Source organism: Callospermophilus lateralis, chromosome 4 (assembly GCF_048772815.1).
Source record: "Callospermophilus lateralis isolate mCalLat2 chromosome 4, mCalLat2.hap1, whole genome shotgun sequence".
Taxonomy (NCBI): domain Eukaryota; kingdom Metazoa; phylum Chordata; class Mammalia; order Rodentia; family Sciuridae; genus Callospermophilus; species Callospermophilus lateralis.
The window spans coordinates 67,408,629-67,425,560 of NC_135308.1; the positions used below are offsets into that span (position 1 = coordinate 67,408,629).

The following is a 16,932-nucleotide window of genomic DNA, read 5'->3' on the forward strand; positions in this document are numbered from 1 at the left end:
GTGCACTTGGGGTTAAGGACAGGGGACATCACTGTGTGGGAGGTCAGGCTGATGATGGGCCTGGCCTGTTGGGTGGCTGTCATGTGTTGGAATCTGGAGGTGTTTCCTCTGGGCCTGACTGCCAGCAGTCTGAGCTCAGGATGTAACTGTTTAGGTGTCGCGTGACCTGACGAGTCCTTGCTTCCCTGAATACTGAAGTATAACTCCAGAGAAGCACGCCTGGGCAAGTGTGGAGTGGGACGTGAAAGGCTTTATTAAAGGACAGCAGAAAAGACAACCACCCCCCACCCCGCCCGCCCCCCAAAAAGGGGACGATCCGGAAAGAGGGGGTCTTCTCCCTTTTATACCTAAGTCTTCTTTTGTCCTCCCACATTCCTGTCCTTTATTTCCCTCTCTCCTCTGTGTGATGGGGGATGTAGGTGGGAAGGCTAAAAGGTGGGAAACTGGTGGGCCTTTGGGGAGGGAAGGAATGATCTGGGCAGGAAGGGCCTAGGGTGGTTGGATTAGCATCTCCCTGTTTTGCTGGGAGCTGCTTTATTAACAGGCCTTGGGGACATTAATATTTCAATTTCCCAGGTGTTGTTCTGGTTTTCCTGGGGCTCAGATCCTGACTTCATTTTCTTTATTGGACTCCATATTAGACCCGAGTTACCTATCTACGCTACCTACCTATCTTTAAATCTGGCTTCAAGGACAGGTTCCTACATTCCCCAGGGGGACCTGCACTCCATTCTGCAGCCTTCAGACATGAGTTCCTCTGTTGCCCAAGCTATTTACCCCCTCCTCCTTCTGCTTTGACTTTTAAAATGTTCACATCTTTTGCCCACTAAAGTTGCCTCTTTGTCCTTCAGAATTTGGAAAAATTTTCCCTTTCCTATAATTTTTATATGGTGGGAGGAAAAGGAAAATAAAATATTCAACCTAGTCCAGTACCGTGACATTTAATGGAACACGTGGCGGTCACTCCTCAGAAGAATGGTTTCATTTACTGAGCCCTGGGTTGGATCCCAAGCCCCCCACATTTCTAGTAAGTTTATAGGGACTTAGTGGATTTCCCATAACTGATCTGCTTCAGGACCCATGATTTGGCTTTCATCACTCCCAAAGGTTGAAAGCTTCCAGAGATTTGGGGACCTTTTCACTAGGGTGCCCCAAGGCAAACCTCTCAGTGTCTTTTAAAGTTGTAAAGTTCCCAGCGTCTAACAGTTACTCATAAAATCTCCACTTCCATTTTGCCATCTATCATGCCCCTTCCCCTTGGTTGGCCAGGATGAAAGAAAGGGTGGGAAAAGACCTCCCAGAGAAGTCCCCAAATGTGGAAAGGGAGAGCTGTGTAAGTTTTATCCCCATAAATGAGCTTGGGAAGGTGTCTGGAGTCCAGCAGTGCATGGGTTAAGTTCTTTCTGCTGTAATTACCAACTTCTTTCTTTCCACAGGAGCTAGACTGCAGAGTCAAGAACAGTAAGTCCTCTTTTTTTGTTCCTCTTGTTACTTTGTTAATACTGTGATTGGCTTGTGCTGATTTCTGGCAGCAGATCTGTGGCCCCTCTACAAGTTCAGACTGTGGTGGTCTCAGGGAACGCCCCAGGTGTGGACACCTGTGCTTCCTATGGAGAACATTCACATGCAGAAGTTGAGCAGTGAGAAACCCTGCTGTCATCTGGATTTTGAAAGTATTCTCTGACATGCTGCCCTAGTGTACCTTTAAGACAATTTGGTCTTCCATGACTTTCACTGTAAAGTAAGATGGCTGTGATCTATGGTGTTGGTTGATTTGGTTTGGTTTTTGGTACTGGGGATTGGACCCAGGGGCATTTACCACTGAGCTATATCCCAGTACAGTCTTTTTTTTTTTTTTTTTTTTTTTTTTGAGATAGGGTCTTACTAAGTTATTATGATTGGCCTGGAACTAGTGATCCTCCTGTCTCAGACTCCTGAGTTGCTGGGATTACAGGAGTGCACCATGATGCCTGGTTTTGTTATGTTTTTTTGGTGCTGGGCATGGAACCCAGGGCCTCACATAAGCTGGTCAAGCCCTCTACCACTGAGCCACATCCCCAGCTGCTTGGCTTGGTTTCATTGAAGGGCGAGGCACATACTTCTTGTGTCTGTGCTGATTAGGGACCCCGACATGTAAAAGTCAGCTCTAACCAATGATCCTGTGCCCCATTTCCAACCCCTACTTCTACTCAAAACCTATCTTCCCAAATTGCCCTTTAGACTCAGAGCTTTGTGGTTACCCCAGACCAGCCTTAGGAAAGAGTAGGACCCCAGGGGGGTCACAAGCTGGAAGGTCACAGGCCCGAAACCATTCAGGAACTAGCTTGCTGGGCCTCCTGGGGATAGGAAGGGTGCCATCTCTGATTGTTGCTTCTCCCTGGTTACCAGGTACCTGCCTGGATGACAGCTGGATCCACCCTCGGAACCTGACTCCAAAACATGTCCAGATCCAGCTGCGTCTTGCCAGAACCCAGCATGGAGACCTGATTCCTGTGGTGCACATCGAATGGACACTGCAGACAGATGGTGAGTGGGCATGTCAGCCAGGCCCTGGGGTCATCACCTCCCATTCAAACTCATAATTAGGCTCTGGTCCTGTGCTCAGACATGAAGGCTGTAGTTCAGTGCTGGAAGGATCCATCAATCGTTCTGCCAATACCTTTTCACTGTCTTAGAGGCGAGCCCACAGCAAAATCACACTATCCTTCATGGAAGACTTTCCTTTGCCTAAAATTTTATTACCCTGAAAGAAAATAAAGGCAAGTAGTTAATTTCTTGAACAATTTCAGATGTTTACAATTGGAATGTTTATATCTGGAAAAATGGTAGCACATTTGCCTGTGTTTTTTCCCTAAACTTAGAGGCCAACACAGATTTGGGGAGCTATTAACAAGCCAGCCCAGAGTGAACAGGCACCAGATTGGTTCCCTCTGAGTCCCCAGCCCACAGGCTCACTACTCCTTCTCTGCAAGAATGGCAGGGATGGCTGCTGTGAGGCGCAAGTTTGCACAGCCCCTGCTGCTGGTCTGGTGTAAAGTGCCACTTGTCCTCACCTAGCTGTGTGGCAGCTGTCTGAAAGGCGGTAGGCTGAGGCAGAGAGTGAGCTGAAAGGAACAGGAAGTGGGGGGTTAGGCGAGATGGGCAGGTTTTCCTTTAGGAGTGAGCAAGCCTAGCAGATAGGGAAGTGGCACACCCAGTGGTTTATGCAGCTGCATCTGTTTGTCTCCTCTCCTCCCTCCGACTTCAGCTGGCCTCTTCTCCCCCAAGGGTGCAAAGTTGTCTGTCCTGCAGCTAAACACCAATGAACATTTGTGTGTCGAGTTCGGTCCAAACTAAAACGTTACAAGCAGGTAAGAAGACAGCTCCTGAGTGGATTGCGTTCTTCTGAGGTACAGTACAGATTTGTCCCCAGATTTGGATGAGACAGTGCTTTGGGGATGGGGGTGGGGGTCTGAGGAATTCAAGATGGCTGCCTCCAGGGGGGATGTGGTATCTGCTGTGAGCCATACTAGGAGACAGATCCTGATGTACCCACCCCTGCTTTTTTTCTCCAACTTTACCCAGTTATTCATTGTTTTTATTTGTTTGTTTGATTCTATTTTATTTTGATTCTGGGGTCAGAACCCAGGGCCTATGCATCCTAAGCACACTCCCTACCACTGAGCTGCCCCAGCCCCTTAGCTATTCATTCCTAAAGGAAGTTGAATTAGAAGACCACTTCTACAGTCCTACTGTTCCTGGAAGCTTGGTCCTTGACCCTAATGCCAATTCATGTCAATTTAATAATGAAGACACGGTTTTGAGAAAAGGAAAGAGGAGGTTTATTGCTTTGCTAGCAAAGGAGAATCACAGGAGACTCATTCTGGGTTCTGCCCGTGGGGAAAACAGAGGGCTTTGGAAGAAGCTTTTCAAAGACTGCATTTCAGATGTGCCTGGCAGGATCTCCCAGGTGTTCCCTGAGGTGTGTTGAAATTCACTTGTTGATTTGGGAGATAGTCACTTCCTAGATCTTCCAGTGACATCTCCTTCCTGTGGAGCACTGATAACTCAAGGTAACCTTTTCTTTGCAGGTAAGTTAGGGAAGGGGAGAGGGGAAAAGAGGAAAAGAAAAACATGTCCCTTTTAAAATAAGCAGCAAGGGCTACATTCAAAAGGTGAAGTGGACTTTTGTTACACCATCTCCTGGGTCTGTAACTTGAACTGATCCAGGGCCTGCCTCCAAGAGGAAAAACTACCTGGACCAAACAACCTCCTCTGGGTGGGGTGCAAGCAGATGAGTCTTAACAGCTTGGTCTGGTTTTGCTTTTCACAGCTCTAGGATAAAATGTTGGTCTTGTGTAGTTAGTTGAAAGCAGCGACTCCCAAAGCTGTTCCCTGGACCATCAGCAACCTTTGGGAACTTGTTAGAAATGCGTGTTCTCTGGCCCCATCCCAGACCTCTTGAAAAAAAATCTCTGAGGGTGGGGCCCAGCAGTTGGTGTTTAAGGACCCTCTGTATAACCTAATATAGGTGCTAGTTTGAAAAACTACTGGTTTAAATCTGCAGATGATTGCTTTAAAACAAATTAGATCTGCCAAAGACATAAGCACCGAAGGCAGAGCCCCCCTCAATGTTAAGTGAGGACCCCAAACTTGGCTGCTATGTGGAGGGCGAGGACCTGGTGCCTTGATCTACTTAGAAGCAAAGGACCCCCCAGCCCCCTCCACCAGGTCATTAGAATGGGGTTTACTCTGGAGGCTGAGGTGGAGCATCACCTAGCCCGGGAGTGTGAGGGCAGCCTGGGCAATGCAGCAAGGCCCTATCTCTCAAAACTTTTTTAAAAAAGGAGTTGGATTCTACATCTGTACTATCTGGAAGGTAGCTCAGTACAAACATATCTCACTGCAGACCCAGGGTGAGTGGGATCGCTAGCTCTCCCTCTGCTCTTATGTGCTTCAGAACATTCTCCACAGAGACCCCCCACTATGCCTTGTAAGAGGAAGATGAACAGTATATAGCTGCCTCTTGTGTTCCAGGTCCAATAGCCTCAAGCCCTCCAGCTCAGGTCACTTACTCCCATTGTTCGGGAATTCCAGAGAGCTGATGGGAGGGGAGGACTGCTCCCACTGTCCACCTGTTCTGCAGGGGTTTTTGTTTTGTTTTGTTTGGGTGCCAGGGGTGGAACCCAGGGCCTTGTGCTTGCTGAGCTCTGAGCTCCTGCTCTACCACTGAGCCATCCCAGCCTCTGCCCTCCTCCTCTGCATTTGACAATGCTCTCTACTGATGAGGCCAGCCTAGGTTTTTTAAAACAGGCAGGAAAGACCAGAGAAAACAGGAAGATACTGTGCCTCCAGTTTCAGATTCTGCTGTGGTGGTTGTTTTATTCCTACTTCTGACTGGTTTGGGGGGAAGGTAGGGATGGGATCCTGTGGGTCCAGATGGGTGACAGGTGTGTGTGACCCACCCAACCTCCCCTCTTCCCTTCTCTTCAGTGGCGTTTCGCCTTCAGCCACTTTGTGGTAGAACCCGGCCAGGAGTACAAGGTGACTGTTCACCACCTGCCCAAGCCCGTCCCTGATGGGGACCCAAACCACCTGTCCAAGAAGCTCCTTGTGCCAGGTAAGAGCCTCCTCCTAAGCCATTTCCTCCATCATTCAACTCTGGGATGAGAAGCTGGCAGCAGGGTCAGACAGCAGCCTCCCTGCTGAGTTCAACCATGGCTATTGCCAGCATGTGGTACCCACAGAAAGAATAGGCGCCCGGGTCTGGGAGCTCCTTAGTGTGAGGCTCAGCCTCCACCCCTTGAAGGCAGCCCCTTCTTAATTGGCCAACACTGGATATGGGCCCAGGATCCCAGGAGTGTGATGGGAATAAGAGCCCTTCCCTCTGTCCAGAGAACTAGCTCGAGCCCAGAAAATGTCAGGAAGATAAGACACACTGGGAAGAGTGGTGGCTCCTGCTCTCAGCCTAGTTCCAGTCACATTCTTCATTCCCGCCCCCACACACACCCTGTCTGCATTTGCCCCACACCCATCTCCATTATCCCACTTTCTTCTCTCCCCTCCCTGACCCATCCTGCCTGGGATCACTGCCAAGTGTATCTTCTAAAGCATACTGGACACCTTCTATCTATGTCACCTTCTATACCTCTGCCCTCCCCTGAATCTCAGCCATTTCCTACATCTCTTGTTCAGAGCCAGGTACATCTAGAACCTCAGCCCACTGAGGACGAGGTCTGAGTCTTCCACACTTCTGTACTGTCCAGAACCTCATAAATTGCCTGGTCAGGAAATGCTTGGGGTTTTTAATGCTGAGGATCTCAGCCAGGGGCCTAGGTGTACTAGGCAAGCACAGCCCACAGCACTCCTCCCCCAGCCCAGAAAATGCTTGAAGGTGGTGATGACCCTCTTTTTACAAACACACACATACCCAGTGAATCAATGGTGGTCATTGTTCTCTGACATTGTTCTCATACATGCTCTTGGTTTGCTCTTAGTGGGCTTTTCTTCTTCAGTGTCATCTCCAGAGGGCAGGGACTTCGTCTTACCCACCACAGTGTGTGTGTTCAGTGCCCAGTGCCCAGGACAGTGCAGGGCCTATAGTAGACTCAATAGGTCTTTGTTGAATGAGTAAATCTCCCCACCCCCTCTCCTGTTCCTAAAGTAGACTGACTCATCCTGTCCCTCTAAGGTGGTTCAAACTTGCCACGTGTCTTTTTAAACCAAAGTAAAAGCATTATAATCAAGGAGATTGGAGAAGACGATGCTTTAGTCAGCTTTTTCGCTGCTATAGGACCTGACAAGAATAATTTAGAGGAAGAAAATTTTATTTTTGGACTCACAGTTTCCGTGTACTGTCCATAGGTGGCTGACTATTCCTCAGGGCCTGAGATAAAGCAGGACATCATGGCAGAAGAGTGTGGCAAAATAAAGCAGCTAAACACACAGTGCCCAGGAAGCAGAGCTCTTCTCATGACAAAATATAAACTGCAAAGGCACGTCCCCAGCACCCCACGTTCCCAGTGCCCCACTCCTCCAGCCACAACCTGCTTTTGGTTCCCACCCAGTTAATCCCTTTGGGAGGGGGGATTGATTCACTGATTGGGTTAAGGCTCTCATAGCCCAACAGTTTACCTCTAAATCTTCTTGTATTGTCTCACACATGACTTTTAGGGGACACCTCATATCTAAACCATAACAAGGGACCAAGAATATCACTGTTGGGCAGTGTCCTCAGTGTGATCTATGGACCAGCAGCATCAACAGATTGTCTGGGAACTTGTTAGAAATGCAGATTCTCAGCACCCACACAGATCTGCTGGGCGAGGAACTAGTGATGACGATGTCCACAAAAGCTTGAGAATCTTCTGTGGAGACCAAAGTACTTCTCAGTCTGTAAAAAGGCAGAGGGATCTGTGGGCCAGGAAGCTCCTGGTGGGGAGAGAAGGAACTGGAAGGAGCAAGACTGTGGCTACCCAGAGTGAGCTCAGGAGGCATATACTAGAATCAGGAAGGTTTTCTGAGAGAGGAGGACTGAGATGGACAGGTCACTGCCGATACTGGATCTTTGGCCAGTGGCAGCAGTCCAGTCCTGGAGCTTGCTATAAAGGGACCGTCTTTGAACAGTCTTCCCAAGGAACATGATTTTGGCTGCTGTTGCCCAGAGTCTGGAAGAGCAGACTTCCTAAGGCAGAGGATTAATTGTTTCTCTTTCTGGGTCGGCAGATTGTGAGGACTCCAGGATAAAGATAACCACGCCATGTGTGAGCTCAGGTAACTGGCTGGCCTGGGAGAACTGTACCCAATGCAGACACATGCACGTACACACACGTGGGTGTGCACACCCCTTCTCACTCCCAGCCCACATCTGTGCCCCTGACAGGCAGCCTGTGGGACCCCAACATCACCGTGGAAACCCTGGAGGCCCACCAGCTGCGGGTGAGCTTCACCCTGTGGAACGAATCCTCCCATTACCAGATCCTGCTCAACAGTTTTCCACACATGGAGGACCACAGCTGCTTCGAGCACATACAGCAGATACCTGCGGTAATGGCCATTTCGTCACCCCTCTGACATAGCTCCAGAGCCCAACACTGCCGAGTCAGGAGTGGCCTGGGCGCCCAGCAAGCCGTAGAGTTGGTCTTCCTTTCCATCTTTTAGCTGATGAAATAGAATCAATTCTGCCCTGCTCACCACCCCCTGTCCTTTTTGTTCTTCCTTCCCCCATTCTCCCCTTATTCTCTATTTTGCTGTTTTTATTCTACTTGATTCCAAAAAGGATTTGTATGTGTGTACACACACACACACAAACGCACTGGGGTTTAAACCCAGAGGCATTTCACCACTGAGCCACATCCCCAGCCCTTTTTAATTTTGAGACAGGGTCTTGCTAAGTTGCTTAGGTCCTTGCTAAGTAGTTGAGGCTGGCCCTGAACGTGAAGTCCTTCTGCTTCCTGTGTTGCTGGAACTACCTCAGTGGCTGGGTGTGAGCCACTGAGCCCAACTCCAAAAAGGATTGAAGATTAAAAAAGAAGAAGAAATGTGGGGATTAAGACAAAGGGGTCCTACAGATAAGAAATAAGATGAAGCCAGGTTAGTGCAGAAAAGATGTGCTGTGTGGTCTGTCCCCCTGCTGGGTGTGAACACAGATCTGTCCTACAGTCCCCAGCAGCCACGCAGAGGGGGAAATACCAGTTACTACTGTGTTTATCAGTTGACAGCAAACCACTCGCCCTGCAGAATGGTCAATTTTTCTGGAATAGAAATCTGAAAAGCGTTTCCCCCTCTGGCCTTCCTGAGAAGTGCATTTGGTCCATGAGGGTGATGTCCCCACAGCTTCTTTGGGGATGTGATGCAGCAAGGTCGTATCCAACTGGCCTTTTCCGTCCTCCTCTCTGCAGCCCAAACAAGAGGAATTCCACCAGCGAGCCAACCTCACTCTCCCGCTACACAGCTCTAACTGGTGCTGTCGCCACCGAGTACAGGTGGGTGGCTGTGATGCACACAGGTGTGGGAGAGTGTGCACAGGTGGGCCTTCCTGCCAGGGGTCGAGGTAAGCAAGGGCAGCTGTGGGCCTGCGCTGTATCGGGCACCAGCACCGCTCTGTCTGTAGTGCCCTGGCAGGGAAGGCACCAGCCTGCCTTTCAGCTGCCCTGTTCTCCCAACCCCACCTGGGCAGGGGACCTTTGACCCATTGCACAGATAGGAGACCTGGTTCAGCAGCCCCTGGAAAGATCTTTGGGTTTCTTGATAGAGTGTTTTAACGTTGCCTAGGCTGGACTCAAAGTCCTGGGCTCAGATGATCCTCCTGCCTCAGACTCCTACGCCCAGCTCAACAGCCACATGGAGGTCCTGGCCTAGCCACCCAGGGTCCATTTCTTGCAAATGGCCCCTGCTGTTGAGAAAGCCTGGGGATGGGTGTATGTTGCCACCTCTCAGAGGCCCTCTTCCAGTTCTTCCTCTTCTCTCCCAGGTCCAGCCCTTCTTCAACAGCTGCCTTAATGACTGCCTTAGACACACCATGACCATCCCCTGCCCAGACGTTCCAGAGACTTCAGGTAGGGGGGACACCTCTGCCCTGGGTTGTGTCTGGGGTGAGGTTGGGTGAAGGTCATCCCCTGGAGCTGAGTCCTGACCTGGTCCTAGGTGTGGCGGAGAGGTGGGGAGGGTGTCTTAATTTGAGGACACTCTCCTGAGCTGCACTCCCCACAGCCCTTCGTAAGCTGTGTGGCCTTGGGCAGAGTTTGTGGCTTCCTTGTCCTAACTTCCTTGACTGGAAGATGGGGTTGTTACTAGCACACAGTTACAGTTAGGCACCAATAAAATGGAAGTGCTTTACTTCTTACAAACTGCTAGTCACAGTATGGTGAAGTAGAGACTCCCCACCCCAGGCTCACAGATGAGGAAACTGAGGCAGAGATGTTAAATAGCTTGTTCCAGATCACATGCTAAGGTGGTGGAGAACCCCAGCTTCCTACCTGAGCCAGTTGCGTACTTCTCCTTCAGAAGCCATGGGTCCCCAACTCCCACGAGGCCATCGCCACATGCCAACTGCACAACAGCAGACATGGCACAGGCTGGAAGAGACCTGGCCTCCCAGGTGGGAGGTGAGGCACCTCTTCTTAGGCCAACAACTGAGGGTGCTTCATGTAGATGGCTGCATTAAGTTTGACCCATATCTAAAGTGCTGGGTATAGGGTTAGGCCCTCCGTGGACATCAGTGATGGGTTTTGTAATTACTGCTAATAATTAAGAACACTCTCTTCTCTTTTTTCCTTTTGTTCTAATTGCAGTCACAATTGCAGGTAAGCTCAGACCCTTTCCCACATTCCCCAGGGGTCAGAGGGGTTCCTGACTGAGCCTTGTACCCAGCCAGGCAGACAAGGCTGAACCTGAGGCTCAGTGTGTCCTGGTGCAGGCCAGAGAGGACAGAGCCAGGGACTGGGGAATGGGGATGGGACCCCTGCCTGTCACTCACGCTGTTCTGCTCACCACAGATTATAAATCCCTGTGGGTGTTTGGCTTCATCTCTGTCATGCTGGTGGACTTCGTCTTCTTCCCGAAGACTAAATGCGCAACTTGGAGGCAACATGGTAAGTGTCAGAGACTCTGGGGCTGGCGGGAGGGGGGGCTTCCCCTTTGATCCTCACTTCTCCCCTGTGTCCTTCCTTCTCCTTCCTGCATCAGCCTTACCCCTAGACCTTCTCTGTAAGTCTGTGCCTACAGGGTGCCCTTCAATCCAGCTCTGTAATCTCAGGCTCAGTAACTATAGTTGCCTCTCTTAAATCACGTGGTCAGGAACCTAGAATGAGGTGTCTGGCTGAACCTGGACGCAAAGACCAGCTTCACCACTATCTGGGAAGATCACTTGATTCTCTGTGCCTCAGGTTCCTCTTTTATAAAATGACAATGATAATGATACCCACATCATCAGGCTATTAAAAGGATTAAGTGGAATAATGCACACAAATTCTTAGCTCAGAACCTGGCACATGATATTTGCTTAAGAACTATTAGCCAGTTATATCATTATTAAAAATAGTATTATTGAAAAATCAATGGGTTTGAAGAAACTAGAGAAAATTCCCCTGCATCAGGATTGATCCACCAGGCAGATGGAACAGCTGAACGACCCCATCCTGTGGCCCTCAGACTTGTGTGTACAAGGTCAGGGAGAATAACACAGCACGGCAGCATGTGATAGAGAAGTCTCAGTCTCTGGACCCTGAACCCACAGCTGCAGACCCTGCTGTACTCACCAGCTTTGCAGTTATAGGCAAGTTACTTAACAATTGGTTCCATTTTCTTTTCTATAGAATGAGATAGTAATGCCTCTCTCAGGGCTTTGTTGGGATTAAATGAGATGCCAAGAAAGGTACCTGCTGGTGGGCATCAGTACATAGCAGTTCCTTCTCCCTTGCCTCCTCTGCTGGTCAAATGCTAGTCAAGGAGAACATGTGTCATAGGTTAGAAGACTCAGTTTTTCCCTGCCCCACTGTGACTCTAGGCTGTTTCTTCTGTCATCTGGGAAGTTGTTTCACACTTGTGAGGCAAGCTCCCTACCACTGAGCTACACCCCAGCCCCTTGGTTTGGTTTTAATTCAAGGAGGAGACACATACTTCAAGTGTCTGAACTATACCAGATGCTATGGCATTTGTGACTTTCCTGAATTGCCATCTATCCCAGGAAAATCCTCAGTAGTTATCAGAGTGTCTTCTGGTAGTTCTGAGGTGAATCCCTGAGAGTGAGGATTAAAATTAAAGTCTAAATCTCTAGCTTGGGAACTGGAGTGTAGCTCAATGGTAGAGTGCTTTCCTAGCTATGCAAGGCTAGGAAAAATAAATAAATAAGCAAATAATCTCTGATAGATGCATGGGTTACATCAGATGTATGCTGTGGTTTCTGAGTCCCTTCAAGAGACCCACATTTTGGACCTACCTTCCACCACTCCACATAGAGGGCTTTTCGGGGCACCCAAACAGAAAGTTCTGGTATACCATGTTTTCAATCAGACAAGGAAAGGATGTTGAATCTATTGCATTATGTGAAAAAAAAAAAATTAAAAAAAGGTCCTTCCCTAAGCAGACACCTCTATTCCATAGCCAAGTCTTTGTGCCTTTTTTTTCCAATTAAAATGTTTAAAGGATCAACTTAAGGGCAGATAGGATTGTGAGAGAGAGAGAGACACCAAGCTGATTTTTTTCAGGCATCCCAAACAAGCAACATTTGGCTTATCCCCAATGGCTTATCCTCAATGGCCTAAGAAATGGTTGCATTTATTAGGCTAGGGAGTCAAGCTCTGCATTGGGTCCAGGTCCCTCACAGACTGGCCAGTAGGGGCTCCACCTGGAGCCTGGGTGTGAGGATCAAGCATGTGGCCTTGCTTCTCCTGTTTTCTCTAGACGTGGCTGCCGATGAACTGACCCTCCCAACCCCCAATCCCTGGGAAAGTCTGGCGCATCTGAGGAGCTCACCATCCACTCTCCGTGACCGTGCTCCTAGAGGTCACCATTTCTACTAGCTCGCCTAGCCCACTTGACCCTCCTGGCTCACCCAACTCACTACCTGGCCCACCACTTCAAATCTTCAGCTTAATTTTGCTGGACATACTATTTTTGGTTCACATCCATTTTCTTCCAGAGCTTGGTATGAATTACTTCAGGACCTCCTAGCTTTTAGGATCAATGTCCTTTGACCTTGGATGAAAAATCAGCCAAGATCCAGATTGGTTTACCTCTAAATGGTACATTGGTTTACCTCCAAATTGGTTTACCTCTAAATTTATATCTAAATGCCACCTGTACCTCAGGGCATTATTTTCCAGGACATGCAAAAAAAATATGCAAAAAAAATTGTTTTTCTCTATTCATGGTCTTTTTATATCTTTTCTCCATGGTCAACCTTGTTTTCTACATTACATATTTTGTCTTCATTTTCTGAAACTCTATCTTCCAAGTGATGTAGCCTGTTTTTGATGCTTTCCAACAAATTTTTAATTTGGTTTATTGGTTCCTTCATTTAAAGGATTTCTGATTGATTCTTCTTCAGAATCTCTATCTCCTTATTGAAATGATCTTTCACTTCTTGTATTTTCTCTCTATTTTCACTTCTTACATCATCTTTTACCTCAGAGATCAGTTTAACCATGAACTTTCTAAGTTTCATCTCCAACATTTCCTCCACTGTGGTGTCAATGGAGTGTGTTGTTGAGTTCAACATATTGGCTTAGGAACTGACTTCCTTAACAAAACTCCTAAATCACAAGAAATAAAATTTAAAAATCATCCCTGGCATCAAACTAAAAAGCTTCTTCCCAGCAAAGAAAACAAGAGTGTAATAAGAGAGCCTATGGAATGGGAGAAAATCTGCCACCTGTATCTCAGGGCATTATTTTCCAGGATATGCAAAAAAAAAATCAAGAAATTTAACACCAAAAAACCGAAAAAACTCCATTAAGAAATGAACAAAGGAACTAAACAGACACTTCACAATGACCTGTGAAATATGAATGATCAACAAATATATTCAAAAGTGTTCAACATCTCTAGTAATTAGAGAAATGCAAATTAAAATGGAAGTGATTTCACCCCACTCCAGTCAGAATGGCCATTATCAAGAATACAAGCAACAATAAATGTTGACAAGGATGTGGAAGAAAAAGGATACACTCATACATTGTTGATGGGACTGCAAATTAGTACAATCACCCTGGAAAGTGGTATAGAGATTCCTTAAAAACTAGAAATGGAACCACCATAAAACCCAGCTATCCCAATCCTTGGTATATATTTCAATGGATTTAAAATAAGCACACTACAGTGTTGCAGCCATATCAATATTTATAGCAGCACAATTCTCAATAGCTAAGCTATAGAACCAACCTAGGTGCACTTCAACAGAAGAATGGATAAAGACATTTGGGCCTATATACACAAATGAAATATTACTCAGCCATAAAGAATGGCTTTATGACATTTGCCAGTTAACAGATGGATCTGGAGACTATTATGCTAAGTGAAATAAGCCAATTCCTAAAAACCACAGGTCAAATGTCTTCACTAATATGTGGAAGCTAAACCACAATAAAGGGGTGGGGGAAGAAGAGAAGTTCAGTAGATTAGACAAAGGGGAAATGAAGGAAAAGGAGTGGGGATAGGAATAGGAAAAACAGAATGTATCTAACATAATTTTCCTATATATACATATGAAAATATCTAAGTGAATCCCACCATTATGCCCATCCACAAGAATGAGGTCCTAATTAGAATAAGATATATTCCATGCTTATATAATTTTATCAAAATGGAGTCTACTGTCATGTATAACCAAAAGAACCAATAAGCTGAGAAAACAAATTAATAAAGTTCTCTGTTTCTGATCAGCCCCTGTGGTGCTGAAATGTCTCTCAACCTCCTGGAAAAACAGGTCGTCTCAGAGGTAGGGGTCATGACCTTGGTGGGCAACCAGAAGCAGGGAGTGGTAAACAACTCCATCATCCTGCCTGCCATGGAGATGCATGCTTATAATCCCAGCTACTCAGGAGGCGGAGGGAGGATGAACCCACCACCCAGCTGCAGTGTGACCACTGGAAGCCCACTGGGGACCTTTCCACATGATCCTGCCAGACTTCAAGAAGCCAGCCTGCTTTGGCACCTACATCATCTGCTACTTCACTGGCATCAGCAGTGAGAGCGATGTCCCTGACCTCTTCAACATCACCTCCAGGTACCCCCTTATGGACAAGCTTGAGGAGGTTTACTTCCGGATCCAGGACCTGGAGATGTTTGAACCTGGCCGGATGCACCGCCTCCAGGAGCTCACAGGGGAAAATTACCTGCAGAGCCCCAGTGGCTGGCAGCTCAAGGAGGCGGTGGAGAAGTTCCGGGAGTGGCCGACCCAGTGCCCTGACTGGTTTGAACGTGAGAACCTTTGCTCCACTGATGACCAGAACCTCCCATCCCTGGACAAAGAAGTGTTTGAGGAGCCACTGCTGCCGCCAGGGAGCGGGATTGTCAGGCAGAAGCCCCTGGTGCTGGAGCCTGCCTCCGAGGGCTGCCTGATGGTAGATTTATGCATGGGTGAGGAAGGAAGGGGAATGTCGAGGGTGGCACCCCAATTGCAGCCCCAGGGGGAGGCCATCCAAACTGTGGTGCTTCCCAGAGAGCAGGTGCCTGCTGCTTGTGCAGTGGAGCTGGTTCCTCTTGCTGACAGCAGCGTGGCCAGCCGGCTGACCTTGGTGGAGGAGGGCGAGGCCTGCCCCCTGCTGGAGGATCATGGCCTCCAGAGAAAGAACATCCTCTTCCTCCCGGTGGACCCTGAGGACTCGCCTCTCTGCAGCACTCCAGTGGCATCACCTGGCCACCTCCCCGATGGTGTGAGGGAGCAGCTGGAGGGTTTGATGCTCTCACTTCTGCAGCAGAGTCTGAATAGCCAGGCCCAGGGTGCATGGGAAGATCCTGCCCTGGTCCTCAAGGACCCCTCCATACCCTGTGAGGAGGAGCAGCGGCAGTCCGTGCAGTCGGACCAGGGCTACATCTCCAGGAGCTCCCCACAGCCCCCTGATGGGCTTGGGGAAATGGAGGAAGAGGAAGAGGAAGAAAAGGACCTAGGGAAGTCAGCTGAGCAGCTGTCTCCTGAGCTTCTGCAGGACCTGAGGAGCCTCCAGCAGCAGCTTTTCTCCCAAGATCTCCAAAAGAACTCTGGCTGGGACAGTGTGGAGTCAGAGAGGCAGGCTACAGAATAGCAGGCCGCTTCCTAGGGCCTCCTATGTCCCGAGCCTTGAGAGGGTATGTATGTGCATGTGGGTACATGCATGTGTGTGTGTGTGTGTGTGTGTGTGTGTGTGTGTGAGGCATCTGCTTTTTTTTTTTTTTAAGAGAGAGAATTTTTAATATTTATTTTTTAGTTTTCAGCAGACACAACATCCTTGTTTGTATGTGGTGCTGAGGATCGAACCCGGGCCGCATGCATGCCAAGTGAGCGCGCTACCACTTGAGCCACATCCCCAGCCCAAGCATCTGCTTTTAAAATGTAGGTGTCTTATCAAGCATGGTGGCATGTCCCTATGGTCCTAGTTACTTGGGAGGCTGAGATGGGAGGATTAGTTGAGCCTAGAAATTCAGGACCAACCTGTGTGACAGCAAGATCCTGTCTCAAAAATAAATTAAGGAAAATAAAACGTACACATCCTGATTCTGATCCCAGTACCCCTCCTTAACTTTTCTTTATGTGACCATCTTGTATCCCCACAAGAAGTCACAACCCATTCCCAGGAACTCGTGGATGAGTCATTCATTGATTCATTCAGCATTTATTTGGCACCTACTGTGTGCCAGGCATTTGGGATAAAATAGTATATTGCACATGCCGTGGCCTTGGCCACCAAGGAGTTTAATATCTAGTGAGAACCAAAAATTATCAAGCATGGAATGAGGATGAAGGAACAAGGTATAAAGACTGAAGAGAGGCCTGGTAGGGCCCTGGCCCAGGGAGAAGCTGGTTTGGGGTAATGTCACAGTCCCAGGGAAGGGAGCAGCCTGGGGGTGAGTGCTGGTGGGGGGAGGCAGGAGAGATGTGGATGGGGAGGAAGCCAGAGCTCGGGGTGGGGAGAACCTTGTAGGCCAGGCTGGGAGCTGGGACAGCAGCCCAGAGGCCTGCTGGGGACGCCTTTCATGAAAGGTGAGCTGGTGCCCTGCAGGGGAGGGGACTGTGTGCCAGACATGCCTGGAAGTCACCTCAGATCAGTTTTAAAAGCAGACAGGATAGAGTGTGTGATGTGAAACCTAACAGCATTCAGTGGGGAGAAGAGTCTGGAATCCTGAGCTCTCTGACTGGCCGCCTGTCAGTGGGAGGGCTGTGGCCCAGCATTCCTCAGGGCTGCCTGCCTGGACCCTGGGGCTGAAGCCCTGAGCTCAGGAAGCACTGGGCAGGGGGGCAGAGTGAGGTGCGGTGTG

General features: G+C 48.6%; 1 protein-coding gene across 1 annotated transcript; it reads left to right on the plus strand.

Moving 5' to 3' along the window:
• Positions 1-1,270: 1,270 nt before the first annotated feature.
• Positions 1,271-15,722, plus strand: LOC143398279 (interleukin-17 receptor A-like). The gene is given in 13 exon segments (XM_076855284.1): positions 1,271-1,333; positions 1,437-1,461; positions 2,389-2,526; positions 3,248-3,315; positions 5,473-5,599; positions 7,705-7,752; positions 7,862-8,025; positions 8,880-8,963; positions 9,452-9,536; positions 9,625-9,637; positions 14,344-14,542; positions 14,545-14,584; positions 14,587-15,722. Coding segments are annotated over 13 exon segments (2,190 nt in total).
• The last annotated feature ends 1,210 nt before the right edge of the window (positions 15,723-16,932 follow it).